Raw genomic sequence first — 26,593 nt, 5'->3', positions numbered from 1 at the left:
TGAAGATTCTTTGCTTTTATTGATACACAACAATGTTTAACGCTAATTTAGCAGTCAATTATTTCACAGATTGTATTTACTAAAAGGTGGAGGGGAAACAAGGTGGATAAGAGAGGAGATGATCCACTAGTCCACCGGCACCGGCAGGTCCTGGTGGTGGTTGACCTCTGGACGGGTGTGGTTGACCTCCGGACGGTGGTGGTTGACCTCCGGACGGTGGTGGTTGACCTCTGGACGGTTGTGGTTGACCTCCGGATGGTGGTGGTTGACCTCTGGACGGTGGTGGTTGACCTCTGGACGGTTGTGGTTGACCTCTGGACGGTTGTGGTTGACCTCCGGATGGTGGTGGTTGACCTCTGGACGGTGGTGGTTGACCTCTGGACGGTGGTGGTTGACCTCTAGACGGTTGTGGTTGACCTCCGGATGGTGGTGGTTGACCTCTGGACGCTGGTGGTTGACCTCCGGACGCTGGTGGTTGACCTCAGCTTGTTCTCGGCTGAGCTCGGCGTACTCGACTGAACCCTGAACACAAAGCAGAGCAACTAAACACCAACACCACCGTTATCACCTTTATGACCTTTATCACCTTTATGACCTCCACCCTGATCCTCACACTCGTGGTTCTTCAGAGTGACGCCAGAGAATGACCATATCTGGTTCCACAAAGAACCTTCCAAACCAGGGTTCTCGAAAGAACCATTTCCTTAGAGAGTTCTTCAAAGAACCTATAACGGTGCCTCAAAGAACCTTCAAAAATGGTTATTTAGGGCACCATATCTGGTTCCTCAAAGAACCTTTAAAACCAGGGTTCTTTAAAGAACCGCATGTCCTTAAAGAGTTCTTCAAAGAACCTATAAAGGTCTCTCAAAAAACCTTCACAACATTGTTCTTTAAAGAACCATTTCCAGAATGCGTCTTCAGTAGCTGATGGTTCTTCGTAGACCACAAAGCCTTTTAAAGAACCTTTGTGGTTCTGTGTATGATGGGACTGTCAGGCCTGATCTTCATCGAGGAGATCCACAGATGAGAGGATGACCTGAGGTCACATCCTGAGTGAGTTCCTCTACCCATGTAGGGGCATCAGGCTGGGGGGCAGCAGGGGTCCCGTAGGGGTCCCGTAGGGGGCAGTAGAGGCCCGGTGGGGGGCAGCTGGGGGTCTCAGGCCCAGCTGGGCTCTGAGCTAATCTGACTTCGGCCTCAGCTGCGATCTGATTGGACGATAAGGAAGGAAGCCGCAGCCCAAACGCCTCTTTGTTCTCGTCTGGAAACACTGACGACGGCCGCTTCCCTCCGGCTCCGGGCCTGAGAGGTGTCCTGGTGCCGGGCTCAGAGGCACGCGGGCAGCACACCAACGTGCTGCTACCGGAGAAAAGTCTTTATTGAAGTCGTCGTTCAAGTTAAAGGAGAAGAACGACGGCATACTTCTTCTCTTCTAAAGGCTTCACAGGTACATATAACTTCTTTGGAAACTGGAAAATTGACAAAGAAAATTGACAAAGAAAGTGACCGTATGAAAATTTTATTTTATTTTATTTAAAATATATAAAATAAATTAAAATATATAGAATAAATTAAAATATATAAAATAAATTAAAATATATGAAATAAATTAAAATTAATAATCTTTAAAAATAAATTAAATTAAATTAAAATTATTTTTTAAAAAGTGAGGGGAAAAAAGTATCCTAAATCCGTCATTCACTTCCATTACATCTAGAACTCTAACTATATAAAAAAATACTATTTTTATATGAATTACTCACTCAGTGTTTCTTTGAATTCTTTCATAAAACTGCTTCTCAGACTTCAAATCATGACATAACTCGAGCCTCAGTGAGTACAGTACTAACAGGTGTTTGGATTACAGGTGCTAACTCCAACGGGCCTCTGAAGGGAGAACACGTGATGAACACGTGATGTACATGTGATGAACATGTGAAGAACACGTGATGAACACGTGATGAACACGTGAAGAACACGTGATGAACACGTGATGTACATGTGATGAACACGTGATGAACATGTGATGAACACGTGATGAACATGTGATGAACACGTGAAGAACACGTGATGAACACGTGATGAACACGTGAAGAAGACGTGATGAACACGTGATGAACACGTACATGCGTGTGATTGTGCAGATGAACACTTACGTAGTCGAGATGGTCGGCCGCACCTGAAGGAAAAAGCATCGCAGGTTAATGAATGTGAGCAGCACTCAGAGTCACTCCACAGTGATGATGATGATGATGATGATGATGATGATGATGGGGCCTTCGTTCAGTTCAGATGAGTCACATGACATCTATTGTTCATCTGGTCACATGACATCTATTGTTCATCTGGTCACATGACATCTATTGTTCATCTAGTCACATGACATCTATTGTTCATCTAGTCACATGACATCTATTGTTCATCTGGTCACATGACATCTATTGTTCATCTGGTCACATGACATCTATTGTTCATCTGGTCACATGACATCTATTGTTCATCTAGTCACATGACATCTATTGTTCATTTAGTCACATGACATCTATTGTTCATCTGGTCACATGACATCTATTGTTCATCTGGTCACATGACATCTATTGTTCATCTGGTCACATGACATCTATTGTTCATCTAGTCACATGACATCTATTGTTCATCTGGTCACATGACATCTATTGTTCACCTGGTCACATGACATCTATTGTTCACCTGATCACATGACATCTATTGTTCATCTAGTCACATGACATCTATTGTTCATCTGGTCACATGACATCTATTGTTCATCTGGTCACATGACATCTATTGTTCATCTGGTCACATGACATCTATTGTTCATCTGGTCACATGACATCTATTGTTCATCTAGTCACATGACATCTATTGTTCATCTAGTCACATGACATCTATTGTTCATCTGGTCACATGACATCTATTGTTCATCTGGTCTCATGACATCTATTGTTCATCTGGTCACATGACATCTATTGTTCATCTGGTCACATGACATCTATTGTTCACCTGGTCACATGACATCTATTGTTCATCTGGTCACATGACATCTATTGTTCACCTGGTCACATGACATCTATTGTTCATCTGGTCACATGACATCTGTTGTTCATCTGGTCACATGACATCTATTGTTCATCTGGTCACATGACATCTGTTGTTCATCTGGTCACATGACATCTATTGTTCATCTGGTCACATGACATCTATTGTTCATCTGGTCACATGACATCTATTGATCCTCCTCTGTTGCTCTCCTGAAGGTTTCTTCACTTTTCTCCCCCTGAATTTTTCTGTTTTTTGGGGGAGTTATTCCTGATTCGATGTGAGGTCAAAGGCCAAAGGCCAGGGTACAGTATGTGTACTGATTGTAAAGCCCTCTGAGGATAATTCGTAATTTGTGATATCGGACTGTATGAAATAAACTGAGTTGAACAGACCCACTGGGCTCCCTTTAACTGGGCCGGTAGTGAACAGTGGGATCCAGATGAGAGATGAGAGGGAACCAAGACTTTAAAAATACAAAACAACGAGACGATAAAAGCTAAAACACTTGAGTCAGGTGATCACCTGGATCTTCCCACAGTAACTTTACCCATTGACCAAAATAAAAACATTCTTCAGTGCACCTTTGGAAGTGTGAGCTCACCATGTGGAGCGCTCTGCAGCTCGCTGTACACCGTGTCCGGGCCTTTCCTCAGGAGGCCTGCTGGGAACCGAGAGCAAGGCATGAACATCAAAGACAGCGTCAGCAGATAATCGACGGTCCGTTGTGAGGATCTACAGGCGGGCGGCCGGAAACCGGCCGAGCGAGGAGCCCGACCCTTCCTGTTTACGCGGACCGCTTCTGGAGATGTATATTAATTAAGGGTAATTAGGCCCCTCCCAGGAAGCGTCGGCCCGCATTATCAGCTGCAGAGGAATGTGGGCGACGCACAGGGGTTCGTAAAGGAGGAGACACAACGATCAACAGAGGGACGGCAGGTTGTGAGAGAGACGGACTCAACGTCTCGGGGTTCACCTCTGTTGGGGTCGACGGGGCGGGGGTGCACCACCTCGGTGTACTCCACGTCGGGCTCGTTGGACACCACGCTGCTCTCCTCGTCACGGGCTGCCGACAAGATACACTCTGTAACGCACACACTACACAACTCTGTAACGCACACTCTGTAACGCACACTCTGTAACGCACACTCTGTAACGCACACTCTGTAACGCACACTCTGTAACGCACACTCTGTAACGCACACACTACACAACTCTGTAACACACTCTGTAACGCACTCTGTAACACACACACTACACAACTCTGTAACGCACACTCTGTAACGCACACTCTGTAACGCACACTCTGTAACACACACTCTGTAACGCACACTCTGTAACACACTCTGTAACGCACACTCTGGAACGCACACTCTGTAACACACACTCTGTAACACACACTCTGTAACACACACTCTGTAACGCACACTCTGTAACACACACTCTGTAACACACACTCTGTAACACACACTCTGTAACACACACTCTGTAACACACTCTGGAACGCACACTCTGTAACACACACTCTGTAACACACACTCTGGAACGCACACTCTGTAACACACTCTGTAACGCACACTCTGTAACACACACTCTGTAACGCACACTCTGTAACACACTCTGTAACACACACTCTGGAACGCACACTCTGTAACACACACTCTGTAACACACACTCTGGAACGCACACTCTGTAACACACTCTGTAACGCACACTCTGTAACACACACTCTGGAACGCACACTCTGGAACGCACACTCTGTAACACACACTCTGGAACGCACACTCTGTAACACACACTCTGTAACACACTCTGTAACACACACTCTGTAACGCACACTCTGTAACACACTCTGTAACACACACTCTGGAACGCACACTCTGTAACACACACTCTGGAACGCACACTCTGTAACACACACTCTGTAACACACTCTGTAACACACACTCTGGAACGCACACTCTGTAACACACACTCTGTAACGCACACTCTGTAACACACACTCTGGAACGCACACTCTGTAACACACACTCTGTAACACACTCTGGAACGCACACTCTGTAACACACACTCTGTAACACACACTCTGTAACACACTCTGTAACACACACTCTGGAACGCACACTCTGTAACACACACTCTGTAACACACTCTGGAACACACTCTGTAACACACTCTGTAACGCATACTCTGTAACACACACTCTGTAACGCACACTCTGTAACACACTCTGTAACGCACACTCTGTAACACACACTCTGTAACACACACTCTGTAACACACTCTGTAACATACTCTGTAACACACACTGTAACACACTCTGTAACACACACTCTGTAACACACACTCTGTAACACACACTCTGTAACACACACTCTGGAACGCACACTCTGTAACACACACTCTGTAACACACTCTGTAACACACACACTACACAACTCTGTAACACACTCTGTAACACACTCTGTAACACACACTCTGTAACACACACTCTGTAACACACACTCTGGAACGCACACTCTGGAACGCACACTCTGTAACACACACTCTGTAACGCACACTCTGTAACACACACTCTGTAACACACTCACTACACAACTCTGTAACACACACTCTGTAACACACTCTGTAACACACACTCTGTAACACACACACTCTGTAACGCACTCTGTAACACACACTCTGTAACACACACTCTGTAACACACTCTGTAACACACACTCTGTAACACACTCTGTAACACACACATTACACAACTCTGTAACACACACACTCTGTAACACACACTCTGTAACACACTCTGTAACACACACTCTACACACTCTGTAACACACTCTGTAACACACTCTGTAACACACACAACTCTGTAACACACTCTGTAACACACACTCTGAACACACTCCGTAACACACACTACACAACTCTGTAACACACACTCTGTAACACACACTACACGACTCTGTAACACACACTCTGTAACACACACTCTGTAACACACACTCTGTAACACACTCTGTAACACACACTCTGTAACACACACTCTGTAACACACTCTGTAACACACACACTACACAACTCTGTAACACACACTCTGTAACACACACTCCGTAACACACACTACACAACTCTGTAACACACTCTGTAACACACACTACACTCTGTAACACACACACTCTGTAACACACACTTACACACTCCGTAACACACTCTAACACACACTACACAACTCTGTAACACACACTCTGTAACACACACTCTGTAACACACACTACACAACTCTGTAACACACACTCTGTAACACACTCTGTAACACACACTCTGTAACACACTCTGTAACACACACATTACACAACTCTGTAACACACACTCTGTAACACACACTCTGTAACACACTCTGTAACACACACACTACACAACTCTGTAACACACACTCTGGAACGCACACTCTGTAACACACACTCTGTAACACACACTCTGTAACACACTCTGTAACACACACTCTGTAACACACACTCTGTAACACACACTCTGTAACACACACTCTGGAACGCACACTCTGTAACACACACTCTGTAACACACACTCTGTAACACACTCTGTAACACACACTCTGTAACACACACTCTGTAACACACACTCTGTAACACACACTACACAACTCTGTAACACACACTCTGTAACACACACTCTGTAACACACACTCTAACACACACTACACAACTCTGTAACACACACTCTGTAACACACACTCTGTAACACACACTCCGTAACACACACTCTAACACACACTACACAACTCTGTAACACACACTCTGTAACACACACTACACAACTCTGTAATACACACTCTGTAACACACACTACACAACTCTGTAATACACTACACACTTGAACACACACTCTGTAACACACACTACACAACTCTGTAACACACACTCTGTAACACACACTCTGTAACACACACTCTGTAACACACACTCTGTAACACACTCTGTAACACACTCTGTAACACACACTCTGTAACACACACTCTGTAACACACACATTACACAACTCTGTAACACACACTCTGTAACACACACTCTGTAACACACACTCTGTAACACACACTCCGTAACACACACTCTAACACACACTACACAACTCTGTAACACACACTCTGTAACACACACTACACAACTCTGTAATACACACTCTGTAACACACACTCCGTAACACACACTCCGTAACACACACTCTAACACACAACTCTGTAACACACACTCTGTAACACACACTACACAACTCTGTAATACACACTCTGTAACACACACTCCGTAACACACACTACACAACTCTGTAACACACACTCTGTAACACACTCTGTAACACACACTCTGTAACACACACTCTGTAACACACACTCTGTAACACACACTCCGTAACACACTCTGTAACACACACTCTAACACACTCTGTAACACACTCTGTAACACACACTAACAACTCTGTAACACACACTCCGTAACACACACTCTAACACACACTACAACTCTGTAACACACACTCTAACACACACTGTAACACACACTCTGTAACACACACTCTGTAACACACTACACAACTCTGTAACACACACTCTGTAACACACTACACAACTCTGTAACACACACTTGTAACACACTCTGTAACACACTACACTAACACACCTAACACAACTCTGTAATACACACTCTGTAACACACACTCCGTAACACACACTACACAACTCTGTAACACACACTCTGTAACACACACTACACGACTCTGTAACACACACTCTGTAACACACACTCTAACACACACTACACAACTCTGTAACACACACTCTGTAACACACACTCTGTAACACACACTACACAACTCTGTAACACACACTCTGTAACACACACTCCGTAACACACACTCTAACACACACTACACAACTCTGTAACACACACTCTGTAACACACACTACACAACTCTGTAACACACACTCTGTAACACACACTCTGTAACACACACTCTAACACACACTCTGTAACACACACTCTGTAACACACACTCCGTAACACACTCTAACACACACTACACAACTCTGTAACACACACTCTGTAACACACACTCTGTAACACACACTCTGTAACACACACTCTGTAACACACACTACACGACTGTAACATTCTAAATATATTTATATTCTTATAATATAATGTATATAATCACAATATTTATATATTTATAATGTGACTATAACATACCAAAGTATACTTTTGGTATATAATAATCACATCAAATATATATTAATATTGTGATTATATACATTATATTATAAGAATATTAATAGATCTATAAAGTATTTATAATATACCAAAGGTATACTTTTGGTATATAATAATCCCATTTTAAATATATAAATATTGAGATTATATATATTATATTATATGAATATTAATATATTTATAATTTGTATATATAGTATACAAAAGTATACCTTTGGTATATTATTAGCATCACATTATTAATATAAATATATTTATAATGTGATTTAAACATATTTGTAAAATAATCAAAATATATTAAAAATATACTTAAAATACAATAAAAATATAATGTAAGTGAACTATTAACATTAGCACATACCCAGTCATGTACTTAACTTGTACGAACTATACTTTAAGTTGTTCCAATTCAGCACAAACATAGACTCCTAAATACGCTAAGATTAAAGTTAAATGAGACCTTTAGTTGTGTCCGTTTAACTTTAGTTCATAGAATCTGGTCTGACCCTCCATGTCGACTCGACTTCCCAAAAAAACGCTGAGTGGTGTGAAACATTATTTTCCGTTAGCTCACAGAAGGGAGACGACGGTTAGCTCCCTCAGCGCCGCGAGGCGTCGATACTTATGATGTGGAATAAAAACACTTAGAGAGGGAAATTAAACCATCCGTCACTGACGTGGAGCCCGGAGTACCGAGACCCGGTAACTATGCAGGCAAAAAATAAAAATATTACTATATTATGGGAAATACCCATAAATCATTGCAGCCTTACGAGAGCCAAACAAACAAGTTTTTTGCAAGGTCGGCAGAAAAGCATCCTCCATTATTATTACTGTGTAATGCACTGACGGCTGCACACGTTACCGACTCCCCTCTAACTCTACACTATACTTTTACATTTACTATAAAGCCATAATATAATAATAATAATATATAATGCTAATTACCTTCACATTGAAAATGCGGAAGGTTATGTTTTGAACGCCGTGTATTTATTTATTTATTTGTATGCGTTTTACTCGCATAACTCAAAAAGTATTAAACCGAATCGCAGGTAATTTGGTGGGATAATTGGTTATTATCCGGGGACCATTTGATTAGATTTTGGGATCGATCGGGTCAAAGGTCAATGTCAAGGTCATGAAAAGGTCAACATCTTCTTTTTACCATAGCACGGTCAATTTTTATCCAATTGGCATGCAACTAATGCCAAAATGTTCATAATTCAAAGCCCAATCTTGTGATATGCGATATACATTAATAATGGCTCACCTGCTTCGGGCGGTCGCTCGCTCCACACGCTGACCGCCGCTCCGTCCACCCTCACTGGAACACACAGAAAGACAAAAACATCAGAGGCCATGTTTCTGTGTTTTAGAATCATGCACTAATGAGAATATATAAATATACCTTCATAATTAGCTGCGACACATTGACAACGTGGATGTCAGCTGACATCGAGGGAAAGTGCGTCTTAGTTATTCTTTAAAGTAACTTTTAGGAAACATGCATATTCACTTTCTTGCTGAGAGTTTTATGGTAAATATATTACGACACTCTTTAGGCTATCTGTTAATTAAATATGAAGCTACCGCCAGAAACCAGTTAGCTTAGCATAACGTTTCTGAACCTTTGTGTTTGAACCCATAGAAATATGTAGATATGTGTAACAAATGTAAAGGTGCAGAGGGTCACGTGTCATTTTTATTTTAGAATATTACAAATTAAACTTTTGCACAGAGGCCCTCCAACAGTTTCCGATTCAAGTTTTCATGCTAACTCTAGCTAAGCTAAGCTAACGGTCTCCTAGCTTGGCGACAGTCTTCTCACGTTACTCTCCACAAGCAAGTGAATATTATGCATATTAAACTTGACCAAAAGTCAAATATCAAGATTATATTCCGTTGTTAGAACGTTCTTAGAGCCTTTTCTGTGGTACATTTCCACAATCTGGGCTTTAATTGAGGTTTTATGCTCTTGGAACAACACGAGTACAAAAGAGGTTTCCTCTGCTGAAGACAGAAAATGTGTTGCGCAATTGGAAGTTACCTCACAAGTTGAACAATAAGTTGAACAAAAGGTTTCCTCACACACAGCAACGCACATGTGACTCATTTCCTGATGCGTCACATTTTATAGCCTGAAACTAAATAAGCTCCAACACACAGAACCATGGAGGAGCCTCAGGAACCAACACTGGTTCTTCAGAGTGGTTCCACAAAGAACCTTTCAAACTAGGGTTCTCTAAAGAAACTCTTCCTTAAATAGTTATTCAAAGAACCTTAAACGGTGTCTCAAAAAACCTTCAAACATGGTTCTTTAAGGCACCATTTATGGTTCCACGAAGAACTTTTCAAATCAGGGTTCTTTAAAGAACCATTTCCTTAAAGAGTTCTCTAAATAACCTATAAGTGTCTCAAAGAACCTTCAACAAATGGTTCCCTAAGGTACCATTTCTGGTTCGATGAAGAACCTTTCAAACCAGGGTTCTTTAAAGAACCATTTCCTTAAAGAGTTCTCTAAAGAACCTATAAGTGTCTCAAAGAACCTTCAACAAATGGTTCCCTAAGGTACCATTTCTGGTTCGATGAAGAACCTTTCAAACCAGGGTTCTTTAAAGAACCATTTCCTTAAAGAGTTCTCTAAAGAACCTATAAAGGTGTCTCAAAGAACCTTCGAAAAATGGTTCTTTAAGGCACCATTTCTGGTTCCACAAAGAACCTTTCAAACCAGGGTTCTCTAAAGAACAATTTCCTTAAATAGTTCTTCAAAGAACCTATAAAGGTGAAGAAACTTTTTTTTAAATGGATCTTTAAGGAACCATTTCTGGTTCCATGAAGAATCTTTCAAACCAGGGTTCTTTACAGAACCATTTCCTTAAAGAGTTCTTCAAAGAACCTTTAAAACATGGTTCTTTAAGGCACCATTTCCAAAATAGTTCTTCAATAGGTGATGGTTCTTCGTAGAACCACAAAACCTTTTAAAGAACCATTTGGGAACCTTTATTGTTCTGTGTGCAGCTCCAACAGACTCGACTGTTTCTACATTTTAAGGAAGTCTCTTTTTTTAGGAAATAAATCAACTCCATGTTATGTTGGTATTCTTGGACCTGTGCTAATCAGAGATTAATAATAATAATATAATATAATAATAATAACAATAAAATAATAATAATAAAATTATAATAATATAATAATGTTCTCTTGAACTGCAATTTGTGCAGTACAAATATTTTTATCCATAGCTAGAGCAAAACAATGAATGTTACCGACACACTTGTAAATAAAACCAACGTCTTTATTCTACAAGTGTCTCTTCCACCCGGTCAAGAGGATCAACCAAAAATATATACACACATTTCCTGCGATGGTGATAAAGATGTATATACAAATCAGAAAAAACAGCAATAAAAGGAGACAAAATCAGGGAGGAAACCAGAGAATAAAGAGAGTGATGTAACATCTGGAGGGAGCAGCAGCTCCTCCTGACGTCAACACGCCACACGTCACGGCCTCTCAAGTCATTTCATTTCCCTTTTGCTTTGAAAATTAAGAAAAAATAAAATACAGATTTGAAGCCCCGCCCCCTGCGTGGGGGTGGGGGGGGGGTCGTCTCTACACTGTGGCTGGGATACTGTAGCTGCTCCTGTTGCTGATGTCAACGGGAAGCGACGCCACGCTACCGCCACGCGCCCCGTTGCTCCCTCTCCCCTCCACGCCATCATAGAGCGGCGCTGCGCCTGGAAGGAGAGGGGGGGGGGGGGGCACTCTATGAGCAACAAATGACGATAAATGTCACGTACTTTTGATTATTTTGACGACTTTGAATAAAAAGCGCCTTCTTCCGGCGTTAAGCGGCTCGTGCCCTCGGAAAGTTTAGATTTAGTCTGGATTCCAACTTTTTCTGACTCTGCACACACACACACACACACACACTGCCGGGGGGAAGTTTCAGAACACCTCGATTCTCCAGTTTTTATTTAAATGTTAGCAGTTAATAACCTGAAATGGTACAAAAGGTCAGCGGCAAACTGCCAGAGGTCACACAAAAGTTAAGGTTAAAAATAATGTACATTTCAGAACGACTTGTTCTGGAAATAAATGAAGCCTCGAGAGTCGACGCTGACGCCTCGAGAGTCGATGCTAACATGCTAACACCTCCAGGTGTCTCAACTCTAGTTGACTACTGTCTGTATAAAGCCGTGTAGGAACAGACTGGCACTACTCTGAAGCTTAATGTGGACAGTACTGTACTGCAGGAAGTCGTATATTACTCTTATGAACTCAAGAAAAGGGCAATTAACAAAGAAAAACAGACCGTTATCACCCTTCAAAGTGTCGGTCTTTCCTTCAGAGACATTGAGGTGTGGTAAAACTTTTAGCCGGTCGTGTACACATTTGGTTTGAGAGTCACACTGAGATGAAGACAGACACGTTGTGCGTGCAGATGGACGTTAGCAGGACATCAGGACGCAACGTGGGCCTCGTGCACGTCAGAAGGTCATTGGTGGAGCAGGACACATGCGATGAGTGTTAAAGGGGAAATGACTGGTGGCTGTTAGGATGATGTCATGAGGATTTAGGATGATGTCATCGTGAGGACGGCCACACGCGGAGGAGAGTAAAACCAAAGCTACCTGTGTAATACACCTCTGTGTCGGGGGTGAGACTCTCTGTTAACGAGTCGTCTGATTTAGGGCGTGAAGGTTTTCTGAGAGACGGCGAAAATAAAGTCAGGAAAAAAATCTACTAAATGTCAAAATGTACAAAAAAATCTGAAACGAGCTAATAATCCACTTCAATAACCAGAACGCTTGGCCTTTAAGTTTGGGAGTTTTGTACTGTTTTATGTCTTCTGGACTTTTAATTAATATTATGAATGTATACACTCTACCATGGTACAGTATATACAGAATTATATATATATATATAAAATAGAACAAGTCATTTTTGTGTCTTGTATTAATTTGTACTTTTTAGAGTTTTATTAATTTACTTGACGACAGTTAGGATGCAATTCCCCCGAGGGATTAATACATGACATTAAGTATATAATAATAAACATGCTTATTGACTCCGGTTCCCACTAATTATCAAGCTAAGTCTGTGTAGGTTTATTTAAATACAAAAATATATGATAATTTTCTGGTTTAATGGGAAGTTATGCGACTATTTCTGGGCCAGGGTCGCAGAACAAACATGGGAAAAAACTTGTAAACAACAACAACAACAACACAACCCTCGTCTACACTGACACCCACAACATCCATTCAGAGGAAGCAAGGAGTCAACTCACACTGACAACTCAGCAGCTGCTTCTCTGTTACCTACAATAAGAGAGGAGACGTGAGGGGGGCGGGAGGAAGGGGGCGGGGCTTGTCACGCACAGTTAGACGTAAGCGGGCCTGAAGGTCTTTCTACCTCTCTTGGATCTGAAGCACAGCACACACACAACCAGCAGCACACACAGCGCCAGCAGGCTGAAGCCACCGGCCAGCGCCTTCTTCCACAGGGCCAGGCGCACTGCGGGGGGAGAGAGGGAGGGGGGAGGGAGAGAGAGGGAGAGAGAGAGGGGGGGAGAGAGGAGATGGAGAGAGAGAGAGGAGAACAAGTCAGTGACAAACTCTCATCGTCTTCTCTTCCCTCGTGTCGACATCTTTACTTTCAGTTTCTCCGTTAGTGAAACTCGACTCACTGAAACTGAACGACTGAATCGATTCAATAATTAAACAACAAAGAAACTAATGTGAACAAACTGTTTGTGTTGACTCACTAAAGTAGTTTGTTTATTTGTCTCTTTGAGTCTCTGGAGCCGAACTGTGTTTATTGACTTGTTTACTTTACGTCTATAAAGGAGGTTGTGTTGTTAGTTTTTAGTTTTCCATCCCAGAGGTCAGGGTCAGTCCCAGAGGTCAGGGCCAGTCCCAGAGGTCAGGGCCTGAGAGGTCACGGTCAGTCCCAGAGGTCAGGGTCAGTCTCAGAGCTCAAGGTCAGTCCCAGAGGTCAGGTTCATTCAGAGGGGTCAAGGTCCCAGAGGTCAGGGTCCCAGAGGTCAGGGTCCCAGAGGTCAGGGCCAGTCCCAGAGGTCAAGGTCCCAGAGGTCAAGGTCTGAGAGGTCAGGGTCAGTCTCAGAGGTCAGGTTCATTCAGAGGGGTCAAGGTCCCAGAGGTCAAGGTCCCAGAGGTCAGGGTCCCAGAGGTCAGGGCCAGTCCCAGAGGTCAAGGTCCCAGAGGTCAGGGTCCCAGAGGTCAGGGTCCCAGAGGTCGGCCTCACCCTCGATGGTGACGGAGTCGCTGCGCACCACGTTGTCGGCGTGGTTGACGGCCTCGCAGTAGTACACGCCGCTGTGGCCCCTGGAGAGCCCGGGCAGCCGGTAGTCCGTGTGGTTCTGGCCGGACGTGGTCGTGTACAGCGGCTGCCGCTCGCCCACGCGGTACCACTTGAAGCTGACGGGCGGCGAGCCTCGAACGCCACATATGAGGTACAGGTCGTCTCCCTCAGAGATGTCCGCCAGGTGGGGGATGACGGTGAGGAGGGGGTGCGTCAGGGGCACTGGGACAGGAACGGAGGTTATTCAATAAACAGAGATGTTATTAAGCACACACAGAAAGGGGGGGGGCTAAGCCCCAAGGGAAGCGACACGATTGGCTCAGTTTGGGGGCCCAGGATATCCTGTTAGAGAGAGAATGTTAAGGGTCTTCGTGATATTTTATGCTCATTTGGACTCCATCACTGAGATAAGGATGAACTAGCTCAGTGTCAAAGGGATCAGGATCAATTGCTTCTGTCTGGCTCCTCTACTTGACCAATCCTGTTTAACAATGAGGTTCGGACCACCCCGGCTCATTTGCATATACGGACACATAAATGTCACGCATAAATAAATACTTGTGGACACATAAATAAATCAAGAAATAAAGGAATGTAGAAATAGATTTATTTAATGATGTCCTGTTTAGGTATAATTCATATTTATTGCTTCCTGTATTTATTTATCTATTTATACATTTATTTAAGCATTTATTTATTTATTCCTGTATTTATTCATTTATACATTTATTTAAGCATTTATTTATTTATTCCTGTATTTATTTATTTATACATTTATTTATTTATCTAGTACCTGTATTTATTCATGCATTTATTTATTTATACTTAAGACATTTTAAGTCCTCCATAAAATATATCATTCAATGGAAAAAATGTAAGCAGCTAATAATCGTTAATAACTACCAATACATTATATATAAATATATATATATATATATATATATGGCCACATTCTGTACCTGGACTCACAGTTCACTTTGTGCATCATTTACTTTGAGCTAACCTCATTGGCTGTCGTTGAGAGACGTTACAGAGTGAGAAAGCCAGCGTGGCAGCCTCCCCCAGGTCCTAGTGCCCGGGGATCATATTGTTAAGTATGATGATCGGTTATTTGATTTTAATTTGAAGGGGGAGAAAAAATATGTAGCATGTTAGAGTTATAACTATTTGTTGGAACTGAAGCCCCCATGAGATAGGCCCAACGGCCTCGTTGCCTTCATTATATACAGGACTGTCTCAGAAAATTAGAATATTGTGATAAAGTTCTTTATTTTCTGTAATGCAATTAAAAAAACAAAAATGTCATGCATTCTGGATTCATTACAAATCAACTGAAATATTGCAAGCCTTTTATTCTTTTAATATTGCTGATTATGGCTTACAGCTTAAGAAAACTCTAAAATCCTATCTCATAAAATTGTAATATTTCCTCAGACCAAGTAAAAAAAAAGATTTATAACAGCTGAGTGTTTGTCAAGGCTCAGGAAACCATTGCAGGTGTTTCGAGTTAATTAGACAATTCAAGTGATTTGTTTAATACCCTACTAGTATACTTTTTCATGATATTCTAATATTTAGAGATAGGATATTTGAGTTTTCTTAAGCTGTAAGCCATAATCAGCAATAAATCAGAATAAAAGGCTTGCAATATTTCAGTTGATTTGTAATGAATCCAGAATGCATGACATTTTTGTTTTTTTAATTGCATTACAGAAAATAAAGAACTTCATCACAATATTCTAATTTTCTGAGACAGTCCTGTATGTCAATAAATACTTTGTTTAAATAGTTCTGGATCTCTACCTATGACGGTGGCGTTGAGCCTCTTGCTGAGCGGCGCCTCCCGTTGACGGTTCTGGGCCTCGCACATGAACTTGCCGATGTCCTCGGGCTTGTGGACGGTGGCGGTGAAGAGGGCCTGTCGGGGGGGCCGCTCCACGGTGACGGTGCTCAGGGGGTCGTACCCCGTCAGCAGGGTGTAGTTCACCGGCAGGCTGCCCACGTCCGACCGGCACAGGATCTGGAAGGGCCGGCCCAGGACCGCCCGGCCCACCATGGAGATCTTTGGCGTGGAGACAGAAACTAAAAAGAGAAAGTGAAAACACTCAGATGCCATGTGGAGACGGAGATTATGTTTCAGAAGTACGGTTCACAGGAGGAGGACTTCCTGTGTCAGCAACAAAAACTTCAGTCAGTCAATATTTAACATTCTTAGACGGTAAATTATTGCGCCTATTAATTATAATAGGGGTCAAATTTAAAGAATCATAAAACGCTCTCGGTGGACTTGAACCTGTAGTACCAGAGTTTGCCCACCAGGGGAATTTAAGTCCAATATTCAGTCTCCTTGGAGCTCAGGTTTTGGTTTCTTTAGCTGCTCTGGACTCGACTGTGTTGGGCAAGGACCGTGTGAATTTGGACATTAGGGCATAAAATGAGTCATTTGTTCCATTCATAATATATAAATAACTAATTCATTCATTCTTATTGGCTCACATGTTGTGTATCCAAAAAGAATTCTGGATATTCAGTCACACGTCCAAGAAATGAGTAAAAATAACAAATTCAGAGATGATTTTGTCCCATAAGACAATTTAAGATATTCCCTCTGGCAGCGTCGACGTTAACCTTTTACCGTCGTCTAGTCAGAATCGTACGAAAAGACGAACATGTAACGAGATCCGGCTTCAACGGGGACTTGTCCTCAGAAGCGAGGCCATCTTGTTTAAGGACCCTCCTAATCTGGTTATTATATTAATAGTTCATAAGCTGAGCTCACCTTTGGGCCGCACGCTCAGCGCCGCGCTGTGCTTCACGATGCCTTTGACCCGGGCGGCACACGTGTAGTTGAAGTCGTACGGCAGGGCGTAGCCGGAGAACACGCCGGGGCCCCTGGGGGCCAACGGGCCTCCGGGCGGATCCAGAGTGTAAACCAGCTCCTCCCCGTCGAGCCTCTCGGGGGCGGAGCTCTCGCTCCGACAGGTCAGCCTCACCTGCTCCTTCTGGAAGACCTCCGCGGGGCTCATGGAGAGAGTCGGCGCCGAGAACAGCTCTGAGGGCGCAGAGCGGAAACTGATGGTGTAAATGATGATGGAGCTTAAAACACATCGACGTGACCTGATGGTGTAAATGATGATGAGCTTAAAACACATCGGCGTGACCTGATGGTGTAAATGATGATGAGCTTAAAACACATCGGCGTGACCTGATGGTGTAAATGATGATGAGCTTAAAACACATCGGCGTGACCTGATGGTGTAAATGATGATGGAGCTTAAAACACATCGGTGTGACCTGATGGTGTAAATGATGATGTGACACATCGGTGTGAAAATCATTTGTGGCAAAAACTATAACAAAGTAATATATTGCAAAAAAGTATAACAAAGTCATATTGGGGGTGGCTTTAGCTCAGTGGGGTAAGAGGGCCGTCCTGCAACCCGTTGGGTTGTGGTTCGATCGCTCTCCATTAGTTGCAAGTCGAAGTGTCCTTGAGCAGGCGAACCCCAGTTGTGCTTGCTCAGCCGCACCAGCCCACTGCTCCTTAATAACTAAGGATGGGTTAAATGCAGAGAACTAATTTCCCCTTGGGGATTAATAAGTGTATATTCTATTCTATATGTAAAAAAAACTATCACAATTCATTTGTGGCAAAAAAATCTAAAAAAGTCAGACATGGTAAAAAAGTTGCAGGATTCAAAATATTAAAAAGTCATATGGCAAAATTTTTTTTAAAAAATCACATATACGTCCAAAAAGTCTTTCAAAAATCATATATGGCAAAAACTATAACAATTAATAATTTGTGGCAAAATAATATAAAAAAGTCATATTTGGCACAAAAAATATATAAAAATTCATTTGTGGAAAAAAAATCTAAAAACAGTCACATAAGGCAATAACGTTATGGTAGGATTCCCAGTATAAACACTAATAATAGTGACGAGAGCATTTTAACACGAACAGTGTCTACACAATGATCAGAACCAGAAGTTTATCTGTTGCACAAACAGGAAGTGGACTTGATGAAATACATTTGAGTTAAATAACCCATTTTATTCATCGTTGTTTTTCCATTCGTTTCTCATCTTTTGTGACTCTCGTGTGTTTTGGGCTAAACATAAATGACTTAGTGACGCGTGTGAAGTGCAGCCTCTCGGCTCTCTCTCCTCCACCCACCGGTCACTGAGATCGTCTTCTTGTCCAACTTCACCACGTCTCCCGTCTCCAGCCGGCACTCGAAGTCCGCCGGCTCCTCGGCCAGCGCCACGCCGCTGTGGTTGACCCTGGCGTGCCCCCTGCTGAGCAGCTTGTCGCCCTGGCTCAGGTACAGGTGCACGCTGTCGAAGGCGTGCAGGGCGTTTTGGACGCTGCACGAGACGAAGAGCTCGTCTCCTTCGTAGATCTTGGGGGTCCGAGGCAAGATCTCCAGAACCACCGCGATGGGAAGCTCTGAAGGAGAGAGAAGCCGGTGGGTTTAAGGAGACATCTCAAGAAGCTCTGAGGAGACATCTGAAGATGCTTGAAGGAGACATCTCAATGCTTTAAGGAGACATCTCAATGCCTTGAGGAGAAATCTCAATGCTTTAAGGAGACATCTCAATGCTTTAAGGAGTCATCTCATTCCTTGAAGGAGACATCTCAATGCCTTGAGGAGTCATCTCATTCCTTGAAGGAGACATCTCAATGCCTTGAGGAGTCATCTCATTCCTTGAAGGAGACATCTCAATGCTTTAAGGAGTCATCTCATTCCTTGAAGGAGACATCTCAATGCCTTGAGGAGTCATCTCATTCCTTGAAGGAGACATCTCAATGCCTTGAGGAGTCATCTCATTCCTTGAAGGAAACATCTCAATGCTTTAAGGAGACATCTCAATGCCTTGAGGAGTCATCTCATTCCTTGAAGGAGACATCTCAATGCTTTAAGGAGACATCTCAATGCCTTGAGGAGAGATCTCAATGCTTTAAGGAGACATCTCAATGCTTTAAGGAGTCATCTCATTCCTTGAAGGAGACATCTCAATGCTTTAAGGAGACATCTCAATGCTTTAAGGAGACATCTCAATGCCTTGAGGAGACATCTCAATGCTTTAAGGAAACATCTCAATGCTTTAAGGAGACATCTCAATGCCTTGAGGAGACATCTCAATGCCTTGAGGAGTCATCTCATTCTGAAGGAGACATCTCAATGCCTTGAGGAGTCATCTCATTCCTTGAAGGAGACATCTCAATGCTTTAAGGAGACATCTCAATGCCTTGAGGAGTCATCTCATTCCTTGAAGGAGACATCTCAATGCCTTGAGGAGTCATCTCATTCTGAAGGAGACATCTCAATGCCTTGAGGAGTCATCTCATTCCTTGAAGGAGACATCTCAATGCTTTAAGGAGACATCTCAATGCCTTGAGGAGTCATCTCATTCCTTGAAGGAGACATCTCAATGCCTTGAGGAGACATCTCAATGCCTTGAGGAGTCATCTCATTCCTTGAAGGAGACATCTCAATGCCTTGAGGAGTCATCTCATTCCTTGAAGGAGACATCTCAATGCTTTAAGGAGACATCTCAATGCCTTGAGGAGACATCTCAATGCTTTAAGGAGACATCTCAATGCCTTGAGGAGTCATCTCATTCCTTGAAGGAGACATCTCAATGCCTTGAGGAGTCATCTCATTCCTTGAAGGAGACATCTCAATGCCTTGAGGAGTCATCTCATTCCTTGAAGGAGCCATCAGGCGCCGCTCACCCTTCACCGACACGGTGACGCCGTTGCTCTCCGTGGACTTGAAGGCGTGCGGCGAGACGAGGACGGTGTAGGCGCAGTGGAGCCGGCGGACGCCGACGCCGCCCAGGCGCAGCGTGACCTCGGCGCGGTCCGAGCCCACCTGCTGCTCCCGGATCTCCGCTCCGTCCTCGTAGAAGTAGAAGAAGATGGAGCCCGCCTCGCCGGGCGCCGTGCACGTGGCCGTGAGCTCCTCCCCTTCGCTCACCACGCCCTTGTTGAGGCGGAGCACCGGCTCCGAGAGGCCTGAGCACAGCGGGGGAGAAGCCGACGTGAGAGGGCGCCCCCTGCCCGTCGAGGTGACTCGTCCCGCCGAGCCCAGAACTTCCACCCACCCGTCACCGTGAGCTTCTTGGTGCCGCTGGTCGCCGGCCTCCCCTCGATGGCGACCTTGCAGGCGTACCTGCCGGTGTTGGCGACCCGGGCCTCGTCCAGCCGGTACAGGAGGTCCTCGGCGCCGCGGGACGTCTTGGTGTAGATGGCGGTGCCGTCTTTGTAGATCGTGTACTCTCGGGTCAGCACCTCCGGCCCGGAGCTGCTGACGGCGGCGCGGCACCGCAGCGTCACGTTGGTGTCGCGGGTCACGTCGCCGCCGGGCTCGATGGAGAGGGTGACGTCTCGTATCATGAACACTGGGCGGGGAGACAACCAATTACTTTAAAAACTACTTTGTGTTTATTTCTGCTCGAAATAACAAACCCAGACTAGAAAGGGTGAATCTCTGCAGCCACAAAGGCTCTTTCAATAATGTTGGTGTGATAATAAAAAGGCAACCCATGTGATCTTTTGTTCAGATGGTAAATATGAGTATATTGAGTATATATATGTTACTGGTTAAGAGTAAATAAAGATGAAACACAGCTAAAATAGAAGATTCAGGTTCGCCTAAAACAAAAGCTCTTTCAGGGTGAATGTCTCCTGAAGAGTCCAAACTAACCCGGGTCAGAGCCCCATGTGTCACCAGCCGCTCTGCAAAGTGTGACTTTGAAGAAGTGAAGCAGAACAAAGTTAGAGACGTTTTTAGTCCAGATCATTTAGACGAGGTCTCGAAAATAGTCATTTGGGTCCATTTGGGCCCCATATATAGACGTCACCCCGCGAAGGTATGAAGAGTCATTCAGCGGTGAAGAAACTCTGAACGGCTCCGAGATGCATGAATGAAAACATAGTTTGGAATGATTTATATATATCGAACATTTCCCTAAAACGACCCTGTGAACAGGTGTGAGCTCTGAGGCGTTCAGACGTCTTCAAGGTGCATCGACCAGGAGAGTCTTTACTTTTCTTCCTGTTGACGCCTCGACGTCTCGTTGGACTAAAGTGTCGGCGCGTCACCGCAGAGCGACTCCTCCCTTCTCGTGAGAGTCCTATGAGGATCAACGCTTCAGCGTTAACGCGTCGTCATCCTTCAGGCGGCAGGAAGTGAAGCGTCTTCTGTACGCAGCTGGATCCAATCAAGATGCTTGATTTGAGGTATTAATATTATGATCAACTTGTCTGCAGGTGAGCGGTGCCGAGGGCTCGAGGAGGGTCACCGGTCGCTCACAGCCACCTCACTTGTTTACCATATATGACTTTTTAACAATTTTTTTACCATATGTGACTTTTTAATATTATTTTTGCCCTATATGACTTTAATACTTTTTTGCCATATGCAACGTTTTTAGATATTTTTGCCATATGTGACTTTAAAATATTTGTTGCCATATATAAATTTAAAAAAAATGTTCTTTCCATATGACTTTTTAATATTATTTTGCCATATATTACTTTTTAATATTATTTCCCCATAGATTACTGTTTTTATACTTTTTTGCCATATGCAACTTTTTTATATTTTCTTGCCATGACCTGGATGTCGGATGTAGAAGCGACGGTCTGAGGCCGAGGAGAAACATTTAGTCTTTGAGGAGTAACTTTTAAAAGTGTTCCCCGGTGGAACCACACCAACATCCCGCCTCTCCGCCTGGTGAGCACAGAGACGCCCGGCAGTAAACAAGCCCGGAGGACAAGGGGCAGAACCGGGCAGAACCGGGCAGGAAGAGCACTTAGTGAGGCAACGGGCTCCCGGGGGACCGACCCCCGACCCGGAGCCTGCAGAGTCTGGCCCACACCCAGCATCACTCAGCAGGACCTGGGGGGCCGATGGGGATCGGCTCTGGGCTCCACGCCCCCCGGGAGCTATGGCAACAAGCATTTAGGGTCCTTTAGTGTCAAACACAAGGCCCACCACGTCATTTCATGTGGCCCCTGACGGCTTGAAAGACACATGATCAACCTTTTCTTAAAGAAATACAAAAAAGAAAAATAAATATCCTGTGCTTTTATTTTGAAGGTTTCAAATTAAATGGATTTGCTATAATATTAGAGACTTTTTCTTAAGTAGAATATTTCTACACTCACAAATAAACAAAAATGCAAAGAGAGTTATTTAACAATATGTTTGAGTAGTTTATACATTTCAGTTACACTGGCCCTTTAAGAGGGCGGCCATGATGCCGATGTGGCTCACTGGTCCTTTAAGAGGGCGGCCGTGATGCCGATGTGGCTCACTGGCCCTTTAAGAGGGCGGCCATGATGCCGATGTGGCTCACTGGTCCTTTAAGAGGGCGGCCGTGATGCCGATGTGGCTCACTGGTCCTTTAAGAGGGCGGCCGTGATGCCGATGTGGCTCACTGGCCCTTTAAGAGGGCGGCCGTGATGCCGATGTGGCTCACTGGCCCTTTAAGAGGGCGGCCGTGATGCCGATGTGGCTCACTGGCCCTTTAAGAGGGCGGCCGTGATGCCGATGTGGCTCACTGGCCCTTTAAGAGGGCGGCCGTGATGCCGATGTGGCTCACTGGTCCTTTAAGAGGGCGGCCATGATGCCGATGTGGCTCACTGGCCCTTTAAGAGGGCGGCCGTGATGCTCACTGGCCCTTTAAGAGGGCGGCCGTGATGCCGATGTGGCTCACTGGCCCTTTAAGAGGGCGGCCATGATGCCGATGTGGCTCACGGTGATCATGAGTTTGAAACCGCTGGTTTAATACCTCACCTATACTTACTTAAAAAAAAAAAAATTAGATAAATATCGAAGAAATTAAAAAACTGATTTGTGTAGCACACTTTGTATATTTGTAATTTGTTTTCCATGAATCGTCTTACGACTCCTCTGATTATATATATATATATAGTTATATATATCCTACATCAGCGATTCCCACTGGTGGGCCGCGAAGGTACTGCAGGTGGGCCGCGTGAGGTCATTTACAATAAATAAATAAAATGTTTTTAATTTTCAATTTTGAAAAGTTTGAAATTAATATAAAAATATTGATGATTTAAATTACGTGTTATTCTTTTATCTGACCTATTATTAAAGTAAATATATATGAGCTCCGGAGAAAATGGTATACAAAACATACATTGTCGGTTAATACATTTTTAATCGGTTAAATTCTGAAGGTCATTTAATCATCCCGAGTTTATGTTTTGATCAGAGTTGTGATCAGCGCCGCCGCTCCCATAACGCGCACTACGCGCTGCGCGTAGGGCACCAAGTGATGCGCGCCGACACATCCGCGCACACAGGTGAACACACTCTCAATAGCACTAGCCCCCCCCCCCCCCCCGGTTGACAACGCGTCGGCAACGCTGGTTGTGATTAAAGGCTTGGGTGGGCCGCAGAAGATTTTCAGATTTCAAATTGGGCCGCGGCATTCTTGAGTTTGGGAACCGCTGTCCTACATACTTTGAATTAAAAGGATTAAACACTTCTTCCACTAAAATGAAACGATATCTCCTCCTCCTCCTCCTCCCAGAGCTCCAATAACAACACACAGGTTTCCACTGACATGCGCCCCAGACTGTGTTGTGGCGTTCAGTGACAGCTCAGAGGTCAGAGGTCACTTCGTCCATGTGGCGCAGAAATACATAAATAAATATCTAATCCCAAGCCGCTGCTCCACGGCCTCGTCTGAACTCTCCCGTCTGTTCGCTGAACTGTAAACGTGAGAAACATAAAACATAAATACATTGACTCACTTTGTGCGTCCGCCGCTCGCCGAGGAGAGAAGTCTGTGAGGAAGATGAGAAGGAAAAGAGCTGAGGTCAGAGAGAAATCAACGGGCTCCTGAAGAGTGAGACAGGTCAGAGGGCTCCTGAAGAGTGAGACAGGTCAGAGGGCTCCTGAAGAGTGAGACAGGCCAGAGGGCTCCTAAAGAGTGAGACAGGCCAGAGGGCTCCTAAAGAGTGAGACAGGCCAGAGGGCTCCTAAAGAGTGAGACAGGTCAGAGGGCTCCTGAAGAGTGAGACAGGTCAGAGGGCTCCTAAAGAGTGAGACAGGTCAGAGGCCAGAGGGCTCCTGAAGAGTGAGACAGGTCAGAGGGCTCCTGAAGAGTGAGACAGGTCAGAGGGCTCCTGAAGAGTGAGACAGGTCAGAGGGCTCCTAAAGAGTGAGACAGGTCAGAGGGCTCCTGAAGAGTGAGACAGGTCAGAGGGCTCCTAAAGAGTGAGACAGGTCAGAGGGCTCCTGAAGAGTGAGACAAGTCAGAGGGCTCCTGAAGAGTGAGACAGGCCAGAGGGCTCCTGAAGAGTGAGACAGGTCAGAGGGCTCCTGAAGAGTGAGACAGGCCAGAGGGCTCCTGAAGAGTGAGACAGGTCAGAGGGCTCCTGAAGAGTGAGACAGGTCAGAGGGCTCCTAAAGAGTGAGACAAGTCAGAGGGCTCCTAAAGAGTGAGACAGGCCAGAGGGCTCCTGAAGAGTGAGACAGGTCAGAGGGCTCCTGAAGAGTGAGACAGGTCAGAGGGCTCCTAAAGAGTGAGACAGGCCAGAGGGCTCCTAAAGAGTGAGACAGGTCAGAGGGCTCCTGAAGAGTGAGACAGGTCAGAGGGCTCCTGAAGAGTGAGACAGGCCAGAGGGCTCCTGAAGAGTGAGACAGGTCAGAGGGCTCCTGAAGAGTGAGACAGGCCAGAGGGCTCCTGAAGAGTGAGACAGGTCAGAGGGCTCCTGAAGAGTGAGACAGGCCAGAGGGCTCCTGAAGAGTGAGACAGGTCAGAGGGCTCCTGAAGAGTGAGACAGGTCAGAGGGCTCCTGAAGAGTGAGACAGGTCAGAGGGCTCCTGAAGAGTGAGACAGGTCAGAGGGCTCCTGAAGAGTGAGACAGGTCAGAGGGCTCCTAAAGAGTGAGACAGGTCAGAGGGCTCCTGAAGAGTGAGACAGGTCAGAGGGCTCCTGAAGAGTGAGACAGGCCAGAGGGCTCCTGAAGAGTGAGACAGGTCAGAGGGCTCCTGAAGAGTGAGACAAGTCAGAGGGCTCCTAAAGAGTGAGACAGGCCAGAGGGCTCCTAAAGAGTGAGACAGGTCAGAGGGCTCCTGAAGAGTGAGACAAGTCAGAGGGCTCCTAAAGAGTGAGACAGGCCAGAGGGCTCCTAAAGAGTGAGACAGGTCAGAGGGCTCCTGAAGAGTGAGACAGGCCAGAGGGCTCCTGAAGAGTGAGACAGGTCAGAGGGCTCCTGAAGAGTGAGACAGGTCAGAGGGCTCCTGAAGAGTGAGACAGGCCAGAGGGCTCCTGAAGAGTGAGACAGGCCAGAGGGCTCCTGAAGAGTGAGACAGGTCAGAGGGCTCCTGAAGAGTGAGACAGGCCAGAGGGCTCCTGAAGAGTGAGACAGGTCAGAGGGCTCCTGAAGAGTGAGACAGGCCAGAGGGCTCCTGAAGAGTGAGACAGGTCAGAGGGCTCCTGAAGAGTGAGACAGGTCAGAGGGCTCCTGAAGAGTGAGACAGGTCAGAGGGCTCCTGAAGAGTGAGACAGGCCAGAGGGCTCCTGAAGAGTGAGACAGGTCAGAGGGCTCCTAAAGAGTGAGACAGGCCAGAGGGCTCCTGAAGAGTGAGACAGGTCAGAGGGCTCCTGAAGAGTGAGACAGGCCAGAGGGCTCCTGAAGAGTGAGACAGGTCAGTGTGTTCCTAAAGAGTGAGACAGGTCAGAGGGCTCCTGAAGAGTGAGACAGGCCAGAGGGCTCCTGAAGAGTGAGACAGGTCAGTGTGTTCCTAAAGAGTGAGACGCCTCTTAGAGAGTGAGACAGGAGGTGAGACGGCTTACAGCTGGTCGTCAGCGCGGCGGTGAGCAGCAGGAAGAGGCTCATGGCTGCCGGCGTCCTGGAGGTCCACAGGCGAG

At 44.9% G+C, this 26,593-nt stretch overlaps 1 protein-coding gene across 10 annotated transcripts; it reads right to left on the bottom strand.

The window, feature by feature from the left end:
• Positions 1-26,593, bottom strand: pecam1b (platelet and endothelial cell adhesion molecule 1b). Of its 10 annotated transcripts, none has more exons than XM_056409789.1 (16): positions 26,519-26,593; positions 24,468-24,500; positions 20,780-21,076; positions 20,409-20,690; positions 18,846-19,118; positions 17,446-17,718; positions 16,470-16,748; positions 14,610-14,888; positions 13,758-13,859; positions 13,633-13,663; positions 12,974-13,047; positions 9,610-9,663; positions 4,034-4,123; positions 3,662-3,721; positions 2,157-2,179; positions 1-522 (listed from the first exon to the last, which is right to left on the bottom strand). In XM_056409789.1, the coding sequence occupies exons 1-16, from the start codon at positions 26,559-26,561 to the stop codon at positions 127-129; spliced, it is 2,589 nt and encodes an 862-aa protein (XP_056265764.1). In that variant the 5' UTR covers positions 26,562-26,593; the 3' UTR covers positions 1-126. The 10 variants fall into 10 exon arrangements, 8 of the variants coding, with proteins under 8 accessions (XP_056265764.1, XP_056265765.1, XP_056265766.1 ...); XM_056409790.1 differs by having other exon boundaries at positions 3,662-3,718; XM_056409793.1 differs by having other exon boundaries at positions 315-522; positions 3,642-3,721.

Source organism: Pseudoliparis swirei, chromosome 24 (genome assembly GCF_029220125.1).
Source record: "Pseudoliparis swirei isolate HS2019 ecotype Mariana Trench chromosome 24, NWPU_hadal_v1, whole genome shotgun sequence".
Taxonomy (NCBI): Eukaryota; Metazoa; Chordata; class Actinopteri; order Perciformes; family Liparidae; genus Pseudoliparis; species Pseudoliparis swirei.
The sequence above is the reverse complement of the archived record's forward strand: the minus strand, read 5'-3'. Positions and strand labels throughout refer to the sequence as shown.